The 23,020-nt window shown below is 36.8% G+C and overlaps 1 protein-coding gene across 2 annotated transcripts in view; it reads right to left on the reverse strand.

The window, feature by feature from the left end:
- Window positions 1-23,020, reverse strand: part of DHX40 (DEAH-box helicase 40) — a 61,335-nt gene that overhangs the window by 14,383 nt on the left and 23,932 nt on the right. For both annotated transcript variants that reach the window (XM_037809346.1, XM_037809345.1), the window contains exons 13-14: window positions 10,010-10,124; window positions 9,653-9,761 (exon numbers count right to left, since the gene is read on the reverse strand). In XM_037809346.1, coding sequence (XP_037665274.1) covers window positions 9,653-9,761; window positions 10,010-10,124 — 224 coding nt within the window. The remainder of the gene's footprint in view (window positions 1-9,652; window positions 9,762-10,009; window positions 10,125-23,020) is intronic.

Raw genomic sequence — 23,020 nt, forward strand, 5'->3', positions numbered from 1 at the left:
AACAGAAAATTATAAAGCATATGAAAAAACCAGACGATATGGATAACCCAAGCCCAAGCACCCAAATCAAAAGACCAGAAGAGACACAGCACCTAGAGCAGCTACTCAAAGAACTAAAGATGAACAATGAGACCATAGTACGGGAGATAAAGGAAATCAAGAAGACCCTAGAAGAGCATAAAGAAGACATTGCAAGACTAAATAAAAAAATGGATGATCTTATGGAAATTAAAGAAACTGTTGACCAAATTAAAAAGATTCTGGACACTCATAGTACAAGACTAGAGGAAGTTGAACAACGAATCAGTGACCTGGAAGATGACAGAATGGAAAATGAAAGCATAAAAGAAAGAATGGGGAAAAAAATTGCAAAAAATCGAAATGGACCTCAGGGATATGATAGATAATATGAAACGTCCAAATATAAGACTCATTGGTGTCCCAGAAGGGGAAGAAAAGGGTAAAGGTCTAGGAAGAGTATTCAAAGAAATTGTTGGGGAAAACTTCCCAAATCTTCTAAACAACATAAATACACAAATCATAAATGCTCAGCGAACTCCAAATAGAATAAATCCAAATAAACCCACTCCGAGACATATACTGATCACACTATCAAACACAGAAGAGAAGGAGCAAGTTCTGAAAGCAGCAAGAGAAAAGCAATTCACCACATACAAAGGAAACAGCATAAGACTAAGTAGTGACTACTCAGCAGCCACCATGGAGGCAAGAAGGCAGTGGCACGATATATTTAAAATTCTGAGTGAGAAAAATTTCCAGCCAAGAATACTTTATCCAGCAAAGCTCTCCTTCAAATTTGAGGGAGAGCTTACATATTTCACAGACAAAGAAATGCTGAGAGAATTTGCTAACAAGACACCTGCCCTACTGGAGATACTAAAGGGAGCCCTACAGACAGAGAAACAAAGACAGGACAGAGAGACTTGGAGAAAGGTTCAGTACTAAAGAGATTCGGTATGGGTACAATAAAGGATATAAATAGAGAGAGGGAAAAATATGGCAAACATAATCCAAAGGATAAGATGGCCGATTCAAGAAATGCCTTCACGGTTTTAACGTTGAATGTAAATGGATTAAACTCCCCAATTAAAAGATATAGATTCGCAGAATGGATCAAAAAAAATGAACCATCAATATGTTGCATACAAGAGACTCATCTTAGACACAGGGACACAAAGAAACTGAAAGTGAAAGGATGGAAAAAAATATTTCATGCAAGCTACAGCCAAAAGAAAGCAGGTGTAGCAATATTAATCTCAGATAAAATAGACTTCAAATGCAGGGATGTTTTGAGAGACAAAGAAGGCCACTACATACTAATAAAAGGGGCAATTCAGCAAGAAGAAATAACAATCGTAAATGTCTATGCACCCAATCAAGGTGCCACAAAATACATGAGAGAAACACTGGCAAAACTAAAGGAAGCAATTGATGTTTCCACAATAATTGTGGGAGACTTCAACACATCACTCTCTCCTATAGATAGATCAACCAGACAGAAGACCAATAAGGAAATTGAAAACCTAAACAATCTGATAAATGAATTAGATTTAACAGACATCTACAGGACATTACATCCCAAATCACCAGGATACACATACTTTTCTAGTGCTCAACGGAACTTTCTCCAGAATAGATCATATGCTGGGACATAAAACAAGCCTCAATAAATTTAAAAAGATTGAAATTATTCAAAGCACATTCTCTGACCACAATGGAATACAATTAGAAGTCAATAACCATCAGAGACTTAGAAAATTCACAAATACCTGGAGGTTAAACAACACACTCCTAAACAATCAGTGGGTTAAAGAAGAAATAGCAAGAGAAATTGCTAAATATATAGAGACGAATGAAAATGAGAACACAACATACCAAAACCTATGGGATGCAGCAAAAGCAGTGCTAAGGGGGAAATTTATAGCACTAAATGCATATATTAAAAAGGAAGAAAGAGCCAAAATCAAAGAACTAATGGATCAACTGAAGAAGCTAGAAAATGAACAGCAAACCAATCCTAAACCAAGTAGAAGAAAAGAAATAACAAGGATTAAAGCAGAAATAAATGACATAGAGAACAAAAAAACAATAGAGAGGATAAATATCACCAAAAGTTGGTTCTTTGAGAAGATCAACAAGATTGACAAGCCCCTAGCTAGACTGACAAAATCAAAAAGAGAGAAGACCCATATAAACAAAATAATGAATGAAAAAGGTGACATAACTGCAGATCCTGAAGAAATTAAAAAAATTATAAGAGGATATTATGAACAACTGTATGGCAACAAACTGGATAATGTAGAAGAAATAGACAATTTCCTGGAAACATACGAACAACCTAGACTGACCAGAGAAGAAATAGAAGACCTCAACCAACCCATCACAAGCAAAGAGATCCAATCAGTCATCAAAAATCTTCCCACAAATAAATGCCCAGGGCCAGATGGCTTCACAGGGGAATTCTACCAAACTTTCCAGAAAGAACTGACACCAATCTTACTCAAACTCTTTCAAAACATTGAACAAAATGGAACACTACCTAACTCATTTTATGAAGCTAACATCAATCTAATACCAAAACCAGGCAAAGATGCTACAAAAAAGGAAAACTACCGGCCAATCTCCCTAATGAATATAGATGCAAAAATCCTCAACAAAATACTTGCAAATCGAATCCAAAGACACATTAAAAAAATCATACACCATGACCAAGTGGGGTTCATTCCAGGCATGCAAGGATGGTTCAACATAAGAAAAACAATCAATGTATTACAACACATTAAAAACTCGAAAGGGAAAAATCAATTGATCATCTCAATAGATGCTGAAAAAGCATTTGACAAAATCCAACATCCCTTTTTGATAAAAACACTTCAAAAGGTAGGAATTGAAGGAAACTTCCTCAACATGATAAAGAGCATATATGAAAAACCCACAGCCAGCATAGTACTCAATGGTGAGAGACTGAAAGCCTTCCCTCTAAGATCAGGAACAAGACAAGGATGCCCGCTGTCACCACTGTTATTCAACATTGTGCTGGAAGTGCTAGCCAGGGCAATCCGGCAAGACAAAGAAATAAAAGGCATCCAAATTGGAAAAGAAGAAGTAAAACTGTCATTGTTTGCAGATGATATGATCTTATATCTACAAAACCCTGAGAAATCAACGATACACCTACTAGAGCTAATAAACAAATTTAGCAAAGTAGCGGGATACAAGATTAATGCACATAAGTCAGTAATGTTTCTATATGCTAGAAATGAACAAACTGAAGAGACACTCAAGAAAAAGATACCATTTTCAATAGCCACTAAAAAAATCAAGTACCTAGGAATAAACTTAACCAAAGATGTAAAAGACCTATACAAAGAAAACTACATAACTCTACTAAAAGAAATAGAAGGGGACCTTAAAAGATGGAAAAATATTCCATGTTCATGGACAGGAAGGCTAAATGTCATTAAGATGTCAATTCTACCCAAACTCATCTACAGATTCAATGCAATCCCAATCAAAATTCCAACAACCTACTTTGCAGACTTGGAAAAGCTAGTTATCAAATTTATTTGGAAAGGGAAGATGCCTCGAATTGCTAAAGACACTCTAAAAAGAAAAACGAAGTGGGAGGACTTACACTCCCTGACTTTGAAGCTTATTATAAAGCCACAGTTGCCAAAACAGCATGGTACTGGCACAAAGATAGACATATAGATCAATGGAATCGAATTGAGAATTCAGAGATAGACCCTCAGATCTATGGCCGACTGATCTTTGATAAGGCCCCCAAAGTCACCGAACTGAGCCATAATGGTCTTTTCAACAAATGGGGCTGGGAGAGTTGGATATCCATATCCAAAAGAATGAAAGAGGACCCCTACCTCACCCCCTACACAAAAATTAACTCAAAATGGACCAAAGATCTCAATATAAAAGAAAGTACCATTAAACTCCTAGAAGATAATGTAGGAAAACATCTTCAAGACCTTGTATTAGGAGGCCACTTCCTAGACTTTACACCCAAAGCACAAGCAACAAAAGAGAAAATAGATAAATGGGAACTCCTCAAGCTTAGAAGTTTCTGCACCTCAAAGGAATTTCTCAAAAAGGTAAAGAGGCAGCCAACTCAATGGGAAAAAATTTTTGGAAACCATGTATCTGACAAAAGACTGATATCTTGCATATACAAAGAAATCCTACAACTCAATGACAATAGTACAGACAGCCCAATTATAAAATGGGCAAAAGATATGAAAAGACAGTTCTCTGAAGAGGAAATACAAATGGCCAAGAAACACATGAAAAAATGTTCAGCTTCACTAGCTATTAGAGAGATGCAAATTAAGACCACAATGAGATACCATCTAACACCGATTAGAATGGCTGCCATTAAACAAACAGGAAACTACAAATGCTGGAGGGGATGTGGAGAAATTGGAACTCTTATTCATTGTTGGTGGGACTGTATAATGGTTCAGCCACTCTGGAAGTCAGTCTGGCAGTTCCTTAGAAAACTAGATATAGAGCTACCATTCGATCCAGCGATTGCACTTCTCGGTATATACCCGGAAGATCGGAAAGCAGTGACACGAACAGATATCTGCACGCCAATGTTCATAGCAGCATTATTCACAATTGCCAAGAGATGGAAACAACCCAAATGTCCTTCAACAGATGAGTGGATAAATAAAATGTGGTATATACACACGATGGAATACTACGCGGCAGTAAGAAGGAACGATCTGGTGAAACATATGACAACATGGATGAACCTTGAAGACATAATGCTGAGCGAAATAAGCCAGGCACAAAAAGAGAAATATTATATGCTACCACTAAGGTGAACTTTGAAAAATGTAAAACAAATGGTTTATAATGTAGAATGTAGGGGAACTAGCAGTAGAGAGCAATTAAGGAAGGGGGAACAATAATCCAAGAAGAACTGATAAGCTATTTAACGTTCTGGGGATGCCCAGAAATGACTATGGTCTGTTAATTTCTGATGGATGTAGTCGGAACAAGTTCACTGAAATGTTGCTATATTATGTAACTTTCTTGGGGTAAAGTAGGAACATGTTGGAAGTTAAGCAGTTATCTTAGGTTAGTTGTCTTTTTCTTACTCCCTTGTTATGGTCTCTTTGAAATGTTCTTTTATTGTATGTTTGTTTTCTTTTTAACTTTTTTTTTCATACAGTTGATTTAAAAAAGAAGGGAAAGTTAAAAAAAAAAAAAGAAAGAAAAAAGACAAACAAGGAAAAAAAAAAAAAAAGATGTAGTGCCCCCTTGAGGAGCCTGTGGAGAATGCAGGGGTATTCGCCTACCCCACCTCCATGGTTGCTAACATGACCACAGACATAGGGGACTGGTGGTTTGATGGGTTGAGCCCTCTACCATAAGTTTTACCCTTGGGAAGACGGTTGCTGCAAAGGAGAGGCTAGGCCTCCCTGTATTTGTGCCTAAGAGTCTCCTCCTGAATGCCTCTTTGTTGCTCAGATGTGGCCCTCTCTCTCTGGCTAAGCCAACTTGAAAGGTGAAATCACTGCCCTCCCCCCTACGTGGGATCAGACACCCAGGGAAGTGAATCTCCCTGGCAACGTGGAATATGACTCCCGGGGAGGAATGTAGACCCGGCATCGTGGGATGGAGAACATCTTCTTGACCAAAAGGGGGATGTGAAAGGAAATGAAATAAGCTTCAGTGGCAGAGAGATTCCAAAATGAGCCGAGAGATCACTCTGGTGGGCACTCTTACGCACACTTTAGACAACCTTTTTTAGGTTCTAAAGAATTGGGGTAGCAGGTGGTGGATACCTGAAACTATTAAACTACAACCCAGAACCCATGAATCTCGAAGACAGTTGTATAAAAATGTAGCTTATGAGGGGTGACAGTGGGATTAGGAATGCCATAAGGACCAAACTCCACTTTGTCTAGTTTATGGATGGATGTGCAGAAAAGTAGGGGAAGGAAACAAACAGACAAAGGTACCCAGTGTTCTTTTTTACTTCAATTGCTCTTTTTCACTCTAATTATTATTCTTGTTATTTTTGTGTGTGTGCTAATGAAGGTGTCAGGGATTGATTTAGGTGATGAATGTACAACTATGTAATGGTATTGTAAACAATCGAAAGTACAATTTGTTTTGTATGACTGCGTGGTATGTGAATATATCTCAATAAAATGATGATTAAAAAAAAATAAAAAAAAATAAAAAAAATAAAAAAAATAAAAAAGAAGGGAAAGTTAATTAAAAAAAAAAAATACAAGGAAAAAAAAAAAAAGATGCAGTGCCCCCTTGAGGAGCCTGTGGAGAATGCAGGGGTATTCGCCTACCCCACCTCCATGGTTGTTAACATGACCACAGACATAGGGGACTGGTGGTTTGATGGGTTGAGCCCTCTACCACAGGTTTTACCCTTGGGAAGATGGTTGCTGCAAAGGAGAGGCTAGGCCTCCCTATGGTTGTGCCTAAGAGCCTCCTCCCGAATGCCTCTTTGTTGCTCAGATGTGGCCCTGTCTCTCTAGCTAAGCCAACTTGAAAGGTGAAATCACTGCCCTCCCCCCTACGTGGGATCAGACACCCAGGGGAGTGAATCTCCCTGGCAACGTGGAATATGTCTCCCGGGAAGGAATGTAGACATGGCATCGTGGGACGGAGAACATCTTCTTGACCAAAAGGGGGATGTGAAAGGAAATGAAATAAGCTTCAGTGGCAGAGAGAATCCAAAAGGAGCCGAGAGGTCACTCTGGTGGGCACTCTTACACACACTTTAGACAACCCTTTTTAGGTTCTAAAGAATTGGGGTAGCTGGTGGTAGATACCTGAAACTATCAAACTACAACCCAGAACCCATGAATCTCGAAGACAGTTGTATAAAAATGTAGCTTATGAGGGGTGACAAGGGGATTGGGAAAGCCATAAGGACCACACTCCACTTTGTCTAGTTTATGGATGGATGAGTAGAAAAATAGGGGAAGGAAACAAACAGACAAAGGTACCCAATGTTCTTTTTTACTTCAATTGCTCTTTTTCACTCTAATTATTAATCTTGTTATTCTTGTGTGTGTGCTAATGAAGGTGTCAGGGATTGATTTCGGTGATGAATGTACAACTATGTAATGGTACTGTGAACAATCGAAAGTACGATTTGTTTTGTATGACTGCGTGGTATATGAATATATCTCAATAAAATGAAGATTAAAAAAAAAAAAAAAAAAAAAAGGAAATAAAAGGTATCCAAATTGGAAAGTTAAGAAGTAAAACTTCTTCACAACATTATGATAATCTATGTACAAAATCCAATGGAATTTATGCAAATGCAGCTACTAGAACTTATAAGCAATTTAGCAAGATTACAGTATACAAAAACAAAATACAAAAATCAATTGTATTTCTATACACTAGCAATGAATAATCAGAAATTAAAATTTATAAAACAATACCATTAGCATTACAAAATATGAAATACTTAAGTAAAATCTTGCAAAAGGTATGAAAAATCTATATACTAAACTCTATGAAATGCTGCTCAGAAATATTAAGGAAGACCTGAATAAATGGAGAGACATACCATGTTCATGGGTTGGAATACTCAGTACTATTAAAATGTCAATTCTAGCTAAATTGATCTAATAGATTCAATGTCATCACAATCAAAACCCCAGCAGGTTTTTTGCAGAAATTGACAAACTATTTGTAAAATCTATATGAAAATGCAAAGGACCTAGATTAGCCAAAATAACTTCAGGGGAAAAAAAGTTGCAGGTCTAATAATACTTGATTTTAGAACTTCTTATGAAATTACAATAATCAAGACCATGTGTTATTAGTGTTAAGACAAACAGATCAATGGAGCAGAACAGAAACAGATTCACACATATTTGGACAACTGATTTTTGGTAAAGAAGTAAAGGCAATTCAGTGGAGAAAGAATAGACTTTTGACAAATGGTGCTGGAACAGTAAGACACATGCAAAAAATAAAGGACTTCAATCCATACCTCACACCAAATATAAAAATTAATTCAAAATGACCCATAGTGCCCTGCCCCAATCAAGACAGCAGAGTGAGACACTGCAGGGCTCTACTCTGCTATAGAAGCTTTGAGCAACAAGCAAGAACTGGCAAAGTTCCAGCAAACAGTTGCGGGACTGCAGTAACACGGCAGGCACCAAATCAAGAAAAAGGCTACTTAAAGTGGTAAGATCTCCTGGCACTCTGACTGGCCCCCCCACCCCACAACCTCTTACCAGCTCAAAGGGGAGCCAGCCTGTGTTCGCAGTGCAGATCCCTGGTCCCAGTTCCAGAGGGAGCAGAGTAACCCTCATATACATACTGGGAACACATAAGTCTGGCTCAATCTGTCTGGTGGTAGCCTGAGGGACTCGCCATCCCAGAACTTGCCATGAAGTAGAAGGCAGCTCATGAAATTCTCCTACAGAATACTGTGGGAGAGCAGTCCAGTAAACTGCCTGGGGCAAGGGACTGCTGGATGGAGGACATTTAGTGCAGTGCCCAGGCCCATGAGGAAACTATTTACCAAGGAAGAAGAGATATTTGTATCCACGTAAATGGAGAATTCCCAGAGCAACGTGTGCATGTCTGAGACAAGAATATATAAAGAACATGCAAATTTAATAGTAAGACACAAACCACCCAATGAAAAATTGACACAAATTTGAAAAGACACTTTCCTAAAGAAGTACAGAGATGGCAAGTATGTCCATGAAAATTTGCTCAACACCACTAATCATTATATAATGTAATTAAAATTATCAGATACCACTATACTATTATTAAGCCAGCTAAAAGTAAAAGGACCCATCATACAAAGTATGCAAGAACAACCATTTTGGAAACATTCTGCAATTTCTTTAAAGAACTAAAGATACTCCTAACATACGATTTGGCCATTCACACTTAGGTATTTATCCAAGAAAAATGAAAGCATATTTCCAAACACTTGTACTCAAATGTTCATAGCAACTTTATTTGTAATAGCCAAAAACTGAAAAGAAAAAAAAGTCCATCAACAATTGAATGGATAAACTGTGCTACATCCATAGAATGGAATACTATTCAGCAATAAAAAAGGATGATTAATACATACTACACAACATGGATCAATCTCAAAAAAAATTATGTTGAGTTAAAACAAAAAAAAACAAGAGTACATGCTGCATGATTCAATTTACATAAAATTCTCAGAAATGTGAACTAATGTATAGTGACAAAAAGCAGATCAGTGGTTGCCTAGGTAAGGGTCAGGGAGCTCTGGAACACAAGATGGAAGGATTACAAACAGGTATAAGGAAACTTGTGTTGATGGTTCCATGGATGAATACAGAAGTCAAAACTCATCAAATTGTACACTTTAAATAAATATGTGCAATTTACCATGTCAATTATATCTCAGTAGTTTTTTTTTCTTTTTTTTAAATCCTCATTTCTGCAGATAAAATTCCTCTATTTACCACTATGAATCTTTCATGGAATTAAGGGAAATGGCTACACACAGTAGCAAGTAGAAATGGAGGGGTAAAGTGGTAGGAGTTAACTATACATCAATGAAAATTCAATATGAAATATATAGGACAAAAATGCTACTTAAGAAGAAAAACATTTTAGCAATCACCTGTTTAAGTTTCCTGATTAGTTCTCGAAGTTGAGCTTCCACACGAAATGCAGAAAATAAGCACCTCCAATGAATCCAATGTTTTTGGCACCAGGAAGCTGGAGCTCCACTGCAAAACAAAAATACTGGTATCTTAAAACGTTATAAGGTCATTTTAAGGAAAGGCCTGTGGAGAGAAGAATGAGCAGTAATATATAATAAATGATATTCACCTGATATATTCTTGCTAATATTCACAAAAATACCTTGAGGTCAGTATCATCCTCACTGAATTAATGTATAAAGTCACACAGTAAGCAGATATTGGAGCTTTGCCTCAAACTGATGCTTTCCCCTACATAGGTCTACTTCACATACCTTGATTTGCATTGTTCAAAGATGACAGCTAAAGTTGCAAAATCATTAAATCCTCCAGCTTTAGCTGCCAATTCTCGATGTCTCTGTTCTGCTTCCTTCTGGTACTCTGGATCAACTGAAGTGATAATTGGAGAGACAATTTAGTTCTACTTTACATTAAGTGCCTATGTTCACTTTGTTTATTCAAGCTCATTAAAATCTTCCTTACCCTCTGGGGTAGACTAAGGTAAAATTACATTAACTCTTCTTGGGAAGCTCTAATATTTTCCCCAGACCCCTTTCCTTTTTTTAACCTTACTTAGGAGATTTTGCCAGAAAAGCAACCTTACTTCTCCCAATCCATTAGCCTATAAAATAATATTTAGGATTTACTTTTTAAAATTAGTTTTTATTATAAGAATACCAGAATATAATGTAAAAGTTCTGTGTTCCCCACTTTGTTACATCACACATAAACTGATCTCCAAGGCTACCACTATTAATTACTTGGTCTGTGTCATTCCAGACATTTTCAATGTATAATCAAAGATGGGTTATATAGTGTTTTATTTTATAGAAATGGGATATATGTTCTGCAACTTGCTTTATTCACTTAATAATGGCTTCACGTCAGCACATATAGAATTATTCATTCTCAAGAATGGTTATGTCAGGGGAATGGGGAACATAACACAATTTAACCAGTCCCTATTTATCCAATTCCTATTTATGAGCAATTAGACATCACCTTCATATATGCCGAACAACTTTTTCTTTTCTTTTTTAACCTTATATTGAAGTGTAAACATGCATATAGAAAACTACAGGGGTCATATAAACGTATAGCTCAGTGAATATCTGCAAACATAGCACACAGATCAACAGTATATGATCAGCATCCCAGAAGTCCCTTTTATGCTCCTCTTTCAAAATCTCATTCCCCTCTACAAGGATAACCATATCCTGACTTCCAATAGCATAGATGAGTTTTGCCTGTTTTGACCTTTATATAAATGTAATCATACAGCATGTACCTTACTGTAAAAGTAAATTTTAATCAACATTATGTTTTTGAGATTCATCTGTTATTGACTTTATTAACATTTTCCTGATCCTACTGAAGCATGACATGCTCTCTGGTTGCCCAAAATCCCCATATGGCATTTTATCCAGACTAATTTCATTCAAAGCCCCATTTTTTAAAAACTACCTAGGACTCCTTCCTTCATCGTATCAGACCACCACAATTCTTATTCCCTAAGTATACCCATCATAGCTAGATTTAGTAGAAGCAACATATTGACTGAATCCAGAGCGCAGCATTTACATAGACCTACAATGTGAAGATGCAAAGCAGCAGACCCTGATATTAGGAGGAGAGCAAAATGAACTAAACAAAAGACTCATGAAAGTATAAAGTCTTCCAGCCTACCCAACTAGTAAAAACTGAAGGATGCAAAAGGAGAAAAAATATGATTTATCTCAGGTCATATAAGTGGTCATATTAAAGATAAAATATAATGCCCACTCTTGAAACCCTAAGGGACACTCATTTTTAACCCAAAACATTTCATTTCAAGCACCTAAATACCATCTCAAGATGGTATTATCCTACCTAAGGTCAAATTGCACTAGACTCCAGCAAAAACCCTTGCCTGGCTCCCAACACCAGAAGACAAGCCTATCTATCAGCCAGCGGTCTCCTGGAATCCCTAAATTGTGGTTTTCTCTGCGGCAGAAATGTAGAGGCCCAGCAACCTGGGACCTTGGGCTATGAAGCCTCAAAGCTTCTTAGTATGGTCCAGTTATTCCCCTCTCTGCCTCAAACAGACCCTAGAAACCTTCTATTAGGTTATCTACAATGACTATGACCCAAGCCAGAAAGGATTACTTAACCTATATAGACTTTAAAATGCTCTTAGAAGCAGCTGGGCACCAATGCATATTTTCGACGTAACAAGGTCTCAACAAGTCACAGGCTCAAAAACTGAAGCTGCATTTTGGAGCAGCTGAAGTTCTTGATGATCCAAGTTTTAAAAGCCTAGGTCATTTATATAACCAGCAAGAATATTTATTTACTTATACACAACAAACTGGTAGCAGTTATTGCCACTAGAAAACAGACCTTGAGACATGGTTAGGAGGGAGAATTACTTTTCATTTAAATTCTTTTGTAGTGTTTGAATTGTTAACTATGCACATATATTGGGAATAGTAGTGTGAGGAACTTGGCAAAACCTCACCCCCCAAGACATCTATTAAACTAGTCAAAATTAGCAAAGATAATCATTCAAAGTCTCTGGAGATTAAGCAAAGGGCTTACAACAAACTGAGAGGCATTTATTCAACAAAATCTATAGAATTCGGTAAGAAGAGCAAGAACAAGAGGCCATGGCATTAGAATTAGGGGTTGCTCCTATTCCCCTACAGCTTCATGTGTGAAAGAGATATTCCAGAGGACTTGGAAGCCCGTGAATGGTACTAATCCCCAGCTCCTGCTCTACAGAATCAGAGAGGGACAGCTGATGAAGAGTGCCGGCCCCCATCCCCCCATAGATCTGCTATTGCTATGGGCTCAGCAGCCATTTGGCAGCTCCCATTACTCCAAGCTTCCTAGAGCTATTCCAGGTTTTTGTTTTTGCAGCCAGTGAACATCCACAGATTCCATCTCGCTAGATTTGTGCTGGGAAAGATCTGAATTAGACAGTGGTGGCAGCTGCAGTATCAGTTCCCCTTCTCCCCAAGCTTCTCCTCTATAGGGAGGAACCAAGAGGGGTAGCCAGTAAAGAGCATGTCCCCATCCACTCCCCAATTCCTTCTCCACAGCAAGGAGGTTCTGCCCAGGGGCCCAACTTTATCTGGAAAAGACTATGGAACAAAATATGTTTGTTGCAGGGTTACTGTCAAAAACAATAGAGCAAACAGCAATCAACAGAGGATAACAACTTGGTGTGGTATCACTAGGGGCAGACCAGCCAGAAATTTAACAGGGAGGTCCTGGTGGTGCCAGGTGTGTGCAGAAGATGGTGCACATACCTAAACTGGGCCATCTGAGGCATGATCAGAGCAGCTCTTTGCACCAAAAAGTAAGAAAATGCTCAAAGAATTATGAAGACATATCCAAAGGACATAGCCAATTTGGAAAGGCTCCTACTGGCCCAATCTGGGCAATTTAAGCACCAAAATAAATAATGCTAGCAAAAGATTGTAACTCACTGAGTAATACAAGAATCCATGGGTCCACACTGATACAAATGAATGAATAAATAAATAAACTGAGGAGAAGAGAAATCTTCCTCATAGCAGATAGGATGTTGGACAAGGAGATAGCTAGGTATAAAGGATTTTAATGGGACAACAGACAATTTAAATATGGGCTCTGCATTAGATAATAATATTGTATCAACATTAAACGACCTTTTTTTGATAAATAAATATACTGTGGTTAAATAAGAGAACATCCTATTCTTAGTAAATACACACTGACCTATTTTGTGAAAGGAATAAAATGTTTTCAACTTTGAGATGAGCTAGAAATAAAATGCATATTTATAGCTATACATAATAAAGCAAATGGGGCAAAATGTCTGGTGAAACCATACACTTACGTTCATAGCAGCATTATTCACAAGAGACAAAAGGTGAAAACAACCCAAGTGTCCATCAACAGATAAACAGATAAACAAAATATGGCATAGCCATACAATGGAATATTTTCCTGCCATAAAAAGTAATTAAGTTCTGCTACATGTTACAACATGAATGAATTGTGAAAACATTATGCTAAATCAAATAAGCCGACACAAAAAGACAAAAATTGTATGATTCCACTTATATGAAATATCTAGAATAAGCAAATTCAGACAAAAAGTAGTGTAGAGGTTACCAGGGGCTGGAGGGAGGGAGAATAAGGAGTTATTGCTTAAAGGGTAAAGACTTTCTGTTTTAGGTGTTGAGTAAGTTTTGGTAATTGATGGTGTTAATGGTAGCATGACATTTTAAAAGTAATTAATGTCACTGAATTGTACACTTAAAAATGGTTAAAATGGCAAATGTCATGTTATATATATGTTACCACAGTAAAAATAAATTTTTAAAAATGGGAACTTTGTACTCTCTGTGTAATTTTTCTGTAAACCTCTAACTGCTCTAATTAAAAAAAATGCTAAAAAAAGGTTAATGGCTAATTTTGTTGTATATATATTACAATTTTTTAAATTGGTGAAAATAAGGGAAAGGGTATAAAGGAGTTCCTTTACTTCTGCAATATTTCCATAAGTGTGAAATTATAAAGTGTTACAAAAAACAAACTTAAAAAAAAAAAAACAACTAACCCCAGACAGGCTTTAATCTATTCAAATACTCCAACAAAGAAAAATCATTCTCTTTCTCTAGCTTACAAGAATATTAGAGCTGGATCATCTTAGTTCAACTCACTGGTTTTAGAAATGAACAAATGCAGTCCAAAAAAGCCAGGCCCATCGGATAAGTAGGTAGTGGCAGAGTCAGGTTCAAACCTTGATCTCTTGTCTCCCACTTCAATACTCTGTAGCTTTTAGAGTATTTTTAGCTTTGATATTACCTAATGGAAACCAGTCAACATTATTCATTGTATATAGTATTTTACTAGAAAAGACAGGAGTATTACTAGATCGAAGATTATGACACGTAAGACTACAATCTGGGGTAGGTAACAAACTGACTGCACAACAGAGTATTTTTACAGAAAAACATACCCTGCATTGTAATCATAGCAATAATAAACCAATCTGGATCTGAAACTCAGTGCCTACAGAGGGATAAAGCCAGTGAGATAGCACACTCTATTATTAGTCTTGGCTGCAAACAGGGTATGCAGTCTATTCAGGAAAAAAAAAAAGTGTCCTCACTAGATGAAAGCAAAGCTGATGTGTGTCAAACTAAGTTGTGTCCCATACAGATGCACCATAAAAAGAAGGAATCCAAAGTTAAAAGACTTCAAAACAATTCCCTAAGGGCCCAAGGGCTGACCTATCTTTTCTTTTGATTATAGAAAAAAGGTTAATACATTACTAATGTACTTTAACAGGGCAAAGGTTCACACTATTACTTTCCTTTACCACTGAAAGGAAATTAACTCAGCCAGAAATGCTATATACTGCCTATATCAAACAACTAAGCTAAAGGATAACAAAATGAAAAATTTGCTTAGCCTCAATTTCATGTCCCATAGGAGCACATATATGGCAAGCCGTCAACAAGTGCTCTGTGAATTGTTGGCGTGCTTAAAAGTATTTTTAAAGGATTTTACTTAAAAGGTAACACTAGAAAATACAGCTCTTCTTGGTAGACTGAATAGGAAAAAAAGAGCCACAACCTGCATTTAAACCAGAACAAATTAACTTTGCATCTAGTCACATATTCTATTCTGACAAGCACTTTTTAAAAAGCTTAATTGTGATTGTGAGGAATATTATTAACTCTTTTGTCCTTCCTCTGAAGAACTCCACTACTTTAACTTTTCTAACTTGAATTAATATTTTTAAGACTGCGCCCCAGTTGTATACAACGCTCAAAGAGACATTTCAAAGAAGTTACTGCCTATTTCCAAATTTATAAAAGAAACACACAGACATACACACAGAGAAAGGGGCAGAATGAGTTAATGGCTGAGGTTATATCCTCCTAATTAAGACTAAAAAAAAGTAAACATCAGATACAATAAAATTACCTGCAACTAAAAGAATCAACTAGTTCAGAAAGAGGGGCAAATACATACAACTAAAATTAAGTGGAAACTATATAATTTAACTTGTAAGATCAGTTTATTCAAACACCATAATTACATGGAACTTTCAATAGGGAATGATAGCTGGTTGGTTTGTACAGGTTAGTGTGAAACCTTGATACATTCCAGAGTAATTTGGGCAGAGAATAAAAATGTATTTGCAAGGCCCGTTTGAGGGACTGGAGAAAAATGTGGAAATATTAAACTTCTCTACCTGGGGAATTCCTGATATTCTCACAAGCACTGGGGACTACCATTGGAGTAGGCTGAGCCCTTGATCTTAGGGCTTGCCCTTATGAAGCTTGTTACTGCAAAGGAGAGGCTAAGCCTACTTATAATTGTGCCTATGAGTCACCCCCAGATAAACTCTTTTGTTGCTCAGATGTGGCCTCTCTAAGCCAACTCGGCAGGTAAACTCACTTTCCTCCCCACTACATGGGACATGACTACCAGAGGTGTAAATTTCCCTGGCAATGTGAAACATGACTCCCAGGGATGAGCCTGGACCCAGCATCTTGGGATTGAGAAAGCCTTCTGGACCAAAAGGGCAAAGAGAAATAAAACAAAATAAAGCTTCAATGGCTTTATCATCAGCCTTTCTTCAGAGAAGGTATCATGCTGTTGATGCCTTAACTGGGACATTTTCACTGCCTTAGAACTGTAAATTGGCAACCTAATAAAACCCCATTGAAAAAGCCAACCCATTTCTGGTATATTGCATTCCAGCAGCTTTAGCAAACTGAAACACTATCTTACTATATGATTCTGGAGAATAAACAATACAAAATTCCTGCCATCACAGGGGCTTCATAGGGTAGGTGTGAGAGAGGTTTTGAGTGGTAAGCCAAGAGCCAGATCACTTAGAGTTTATCTTAGGTGAAACAACAATTCTACCAAGTTAAAATATATTTTTAATACAACACTATCAAAATACTCATGGCACAATTTAAAGAAACTAAAAGTAATATTTCAGTAAGCAACTGGACAATATGCATCAAAAGCCTTCAAAATATTCGTAACACATGGTAATTTACCTTCCAAAGGTACCTTATCCTGAGGAAATAAAGTTATGGACAAAGACTCAGGAACAAAGATGTTCAATGTGCTGAAATGTTAATAGTGTTCTAGATGGTAAAGGATTTTTATTCTTGTTTTATACCTTAAAATTCCCAAGTTTTCAATAATGAGCATGTTATATTTATAATTCAAATACATTTTAAGGTTGATGGTAAAATTCATCTGTTAAAGTCAGAATACCAAATAAATATCTAAATAAAAAATTAGATTTAATAAAATACATGACATATTTTCCCAAATGTCTAAAATGACATTTTAGTCTTATTTTTAAAAATCAGAAATGTGCTTTTAAATTAAATAACTGATGTTAAAAGTTCACTGAATTTTTCCTATAAAATTGCAATTTAAAAAATCCAGTTATCAATCTTTAACAAACATGAACTTAAAACAAACTAGCAACAACAACAACAACAAAACATAAAACAGTGATTAAAAAAGATTTCTCCAAGGGTCGACCTGCAGATAAGTGGATGAAAAGAATGTGGTGTATACATACAATGGAATGTATACACCTAAAGAGTGAAGTTCTAAGGCCAGCTGCTCCATGGACAAACCTTGGGAACTTCACTTTGAGTGAGATAAGTCAAAAACAAGGGACAATGTATGATTCCGCTCATACAAAACAGTTAAGAGTGTGCAAATTCATAAAGACAGAAAGTAGAGTATAGGTTGCCGGGGTCAGGAAGGAGGGGGAAAGGGAAGTTAATGCATAACAGGTACTGAGTTTCTACTTGGGGTGATGGGAAAGTTCTGGTAATGTATGGAGGTGAGGATAGCACAACACTTTGAGTGTGACACTGAACTGTATGCTTTGGAGCAGTTGAGGTGGAGAAGTTCATGTTGTATATTTTTCCACAATTAAAAATAAGAGAGAGAGAAGGAGAGAGAGACACTAATGAGACCATAACAACTGAAGACAATACATGGACTAGATCTCATCATAGAGGAGAAAACACCCCAAAGGACATTATTGGGACATATGAAAAAACTGGAATTTAAACTGTAAGCTTTATACCTATGTTAAATTTCTTGAACTTGATAACTGTACTTAAGGTGGTTACATAAGTGAATATCCTTGTTCTTACTAGGAAATATAGAGGTATGAAGTGTTCAAGTAGCATGGGTGTATTCAACCTACTCTCAAATGTTTAGAAAATAGATAAATAGATGAAAGACAGATATGTGGATGGATAGGTAGAATGATTGGTAAATGTGGCAAAATGTTAAAAGCTGACGGATCTGGGGGTAAGTTGGAGTTCTCCATATGGGTTTGTATTATTTTGGTAGTTACCATGCAAGTTTGAAATTATTTCAAAATAAAAGTTAAAAAAAATGCTTTCTGACTACTTCACACCTACTAGGATGGCTATTTTTAAAAAATGAAAAATCAATGTTGGTGAGGATGGGTAAAACTAGAATCCTTGTACATTGCTAGTGGGAATGTAAAATGGTGCAGCCACTGTGGAGAACAGTTTGGTGGTTCCTCAAAAAATTAAACATAGAATTACCATATGACCCAGCAATTCTACTTCTAAGTATATACCCAAAAGAACTGAAAGCAGGGACTCAAACAAATACTTGTATAGCAACGCTCATAGCAACATTATTTACAATAGCCAAAATGTGTAAACAACCCGTATGTCCATTGACAGATCAACAGATAAACAAAATATGGCATATCCATACAATGGAATATCATCCAGCCATAAAAAGTACTTAAGTTCTGAAAGATGCTACAACATAACATCAAAAACACTATGCTAAATAAAATAAGCCAGACATTAAAGGACAAAAACTGTTATGATTCCACTTATAAGAAATACCTAGAATAAACAAATTATAGAGATAGAAAGTAGATTAGAGGTTACCAGGGGCCAGGGGAGGGAGAAAAGTCTTACTGCTTAAAGAGTAAAGAATTTCTGTTTTGGGTGGTGAAACAGAAACATGGTAATACATGGTGTTGATGGTAGCACAACATCATAAAAGTAATTAATGCCACTGAACTGTATATTTAAAAATGGTTAAAATGGCAAATTTTATGTTATATAGATGTCACTTCAATTAAAAAAAGATACAAGATCTAGGGGAAGTTAATGATCACTATCATTATCATATCGCCAACATCTTCCCTCACTATTTAAATTATGTGTCACAAATCCAAAATCTAAGGTAGAATGGATAGATTTGTGGGGAACAGAGTGAGATAATTTTTATATATGTTTTGTAAAAATATCTGTCTGTCCTGGCATATTTGTCTAGCATGAATTAAAACTTAATTCAAATAAGAGTACATCACAGAATTCAAAGAATTCTTAGTGAAGTTTTAACATTTTGGATTAGATAATTTCTTTTCTTTGAGGCTTTTACATAAAGTTATCTCTTTTACTTCACGGATTCCCTGGGAGGTAGTTAGAGACAGTTATTATTAATCCTGTGTATTAGATGTATAAATTGGGGCACAGGAACATTTAACTCTAAGAAAATAAAATGGCAACTCTGGGCCTAGAAACCTCAGTTCCCTGACTCTGACCCCAGGATTCTATTAACTTTCACAGTAAATATATTTTTGACACATCATTTAGACTTCAGTGATTTCAAAGACTAGGTTTGAATGACTCCATGATTTTCATCAGTTAATTTGAGGATGACCACTATCTTCATCCTGTAAGATTTCTAATTCTTATCTCAAAAATTGCCAACAGAAGTAAGCTATTTTTGACATGTCCATAAATTTGATTGTAATTTTCAAACCCCATATTATTACTTGGAGTCTTAGGAACCCATAACTCAGGCATGGGTTAAATTCCAAGTTACGTGTTTAAAGAAAGACAAATTACTATCATAATTAACTTCTAGCACTTAAAACATTCTTATTTGTTAGCTTTTAAATGGGTCTTTTGCAGGAGAAGGGTACCTGGGAATTAAATTTGGTAGACTGGGAAACTTGGTCACTGTAATAAAAATGCCTAAAAGGTAAACTGGCATGTTCTTACAAAGCCCACAAAAGAGAGACCTGAGTCTTTAAGCTGAGTTTTAGTTTCCTCTTCCATCTAACTAGTTTCCTAAAATGCCTAGCAGTCACTCCTAATGTACTTATGGGATGACATACAGAGAGTAGGAATCTAACTGGGGATGTGGCAACTAAGTGGAAATCTGGATTAATTACTAAACAGTGAACTTCAGTCAAGTGAACTTCAGTCAAGAGAAGGTAGTATTTTTGTTAATATGGTAATCTAATGATCAAACTTATCTCATGACTACCAAATGTGTTTTCATTTTGAACTGAAAACATATTAAATGATGAATAAATTAACAGCTTGAGTTTAGTAACTCTAGACTTGTTTTAAAAGAGAATGCTTGAGAGTTAAAAGCTGATAACACAGGCTACCAGGAGATAGAAAGAGGGTGGAAATCGGGCACTGGATGCTGAAGGACTACAGAATGTTCAGGATTGATTGTATAGATCCAGAAATAGATAGCATAATACTGTGTGATGGTAGCACAATACTGTAACTACACTGAACAAAGATGTCCATGAGTAAAGTTGAAAGAGGTGGGCTAGAGGCATGAATGACATCTGAGGTAAAGATAGAAGATAAAGACTGGGACTGTTTAACTTAACAAAAACTGGCGTGGCAATGATTGTGACTAAATGTGCAAATATAAAACTGTTCTTGCATGCATGGGGGGAGGAAAAATAAATGTCAACCATGCAGTGTTGGAAAGGTGATGGTATTGAGGAAAAAATATAATTAAAGCAAACTAGAGTCTATGGTCGACGTAACACTGTAATATGCTTCCATTAAATGTAACAAAGGCAATATACCAAAGCTAAATGTGTATGAGAGGGGGATATAAGGCAGGTATATGGGATTCTTGGTAGTGGTGTTATTGTTCTGACCCTACTATTACATTATATTGTATGATATTTTATTTTTCTTTTTACTATCTTTTTTATTAGTCATTACAATTTTTTTTCATAGTAATCAATATGTTCAAGTGCTGACTGTGGTGATAAATGCACAACTGTATGATGATACTGTGAATAACTGTATACTGTGGATAATTATATGGTATGTGAATATAGCTCTATAAAATTGTATGGAAAAATATAAACAGGGATAAAAGTCCTGGTGAAAACATGGAAAAAGGGGTATATGTATTTACTGTTGGTTAGGAAGCAGAATAGTATAGCCTTTCTAGAGGACAATGGGGTGGTTCCACACAAAGCTAAGTATGTGAGTGCCTTAAGGTCCTGCAACCTCATTGGGGATATTTACTTGGAGTATCTGAGAGCAGGGACATGAATGGACATTTGCACACTGGTGTTTATGGAGAGAGTACGCGTGATCTGCAATGGGTGGAGGTGGCCTAAGGGTACATCGACTGAGGAGCAGAACTGTTGTGTGTGCACACAATGGAATACTGAACAACTGCGAGAAGGACTGAAGCTGTGAAACACACAAGGAGGTGAATGGAACCCGTAGACGGCATTTTGAGTGTACTACGCCAGAAACAAAGGCAAACACTCTAATGCCTCACCAATATGGACTAACTTACAATATGTAAACTCAGAATTGAACCTTAGAGCACAGCTTAGAGCACACTTATTGTAATGGTCCCTAGATTGTAAGCTCTTACAGCAGTCACATCTATTCCTGAATTGTAATGACTATCTCCAGATTCCAAGATGCTGATCCCTTTCTGTATAACCTGACTGATCTCTGGAACTCTGGGTATCTGTGTGACACCTGAAACTCAGAGCCAGAACTCAGCATATATGAATGTCAGTATTAACACATATAGCAACTGTTAAAAAAGGTGAAAAAGAGTCCAGACTTCAACTAGAGGTATGAAAGAAGTAGATGTGGTTAGGACTAGGGCAAATTGGGCCAAAGGGTAAAAGACAATACTGACTGTGTTTTAAAACTTCAAATCCCCTGTGAGACCAAGGGTAGAGATGTTTAGTTGGTGCAAGATCTATATTTCCTAAACAATTTAACTCATACAGTTTGTTCAAATACCATAAATACATGAAACTCTTAATAGGGAGTGAGACCTGGTAGGTTTGCATAGGTTAGTGTAAAATAACAACACATCCCAAAGTAATTTGGAAAGAGAATAAAAGCATATATGCAGGGTCCCCTTGAGGAGCTGGGGGAAAATGCAGAAGTGTTGGGCTTCCTCAACTGGAATGTTGCTAATGTTCTCACAAACACTGAAGACTGGCAGTTTGATGTGCCACACCCTCTATCACGGGACTTGCCCTTATAAAGCTCGTTACTGCAAAGGAGAGGCTAAACCTGCTTATAATTGTGCCTAAGAGTCTCCCCCTGAGTGCCTCTTTGTTGCTCAGATGTGGCCCTCTCTCTCTAGCTAAGCCACCTCGGCAGGTGAACTCACTGCCCTCCCCTCTACATGGGATCCGACACCCAGGGGTGTAAATCTCCCTGGCAACACAGGATATGACTCCTGAGGATGAACTGGGACCCGACATCACGGGATGGAGAACATCTTCTTGACCAAAAGGGGGATGCGAAATGAAATGAAGTAAAGTTTCCATGGCTGAGAGATTCCAAATGGAGTAGAGAGATCACTCTGGTGGGCACTCTTATGCACTATATAGATAACCCTTTTTAGGTTTTAATGCACTGGAATAGTTAGCAGTAATTACCTGAAACTATCAAACTGCAACAATTAGCCTTGACTCTTGAAGACGATCGTATAGCAATGTAGCTGACAAATGGTGACAGTGTAACTGTGAAAGCCTTGTGGATCACACTCCCTTTATCTAGTGTATGGACGGATGAGTAGAAAAATGGGGACAAAAAACTAAATGAAAAAGTAGGGTGTGGGGGGGATGATTTAGGTGTGCTTTTTTACTTTTTTTTTTAATTCTTATTTTCACTTTTTCTGCTACAAGGAAAATGTTCAAAAAATAGATTGGGGTGATGAATGCACAACTATATGATGGTACTGTGAACAACTGTACACTTTGGAAGACTGTACGGTATGTGAATACATCTCAACAAAAATTGAATTAAAAAAAAAGAATGCTGATAAAACAGAACGACTAACTTGCCTTTGTCATATGTTTTCTTCATCACGGTTTTGTTGTTAATCTGTACAGAAGCAAAAATCTCATGTGGGGCTCCATTCTAGTAAATGATAAGCTTGTAAAAATTTAG

The sequence above is a fragment of the Choloepus didactylus genome, chromosome 18 (assembly GCF_015220235.1).
Source record: "Choloepus didactylus isolate mChoDid1 chromosome 18, mChoDid1.pri, whole genome shotgun sequence".
Taxonomy (NCBI): Eukaryota; Metazoa; Chordata; class Mammalia; order Pilosa; family Megalonychidae; genus Choloepus; species Choloepus didactylus.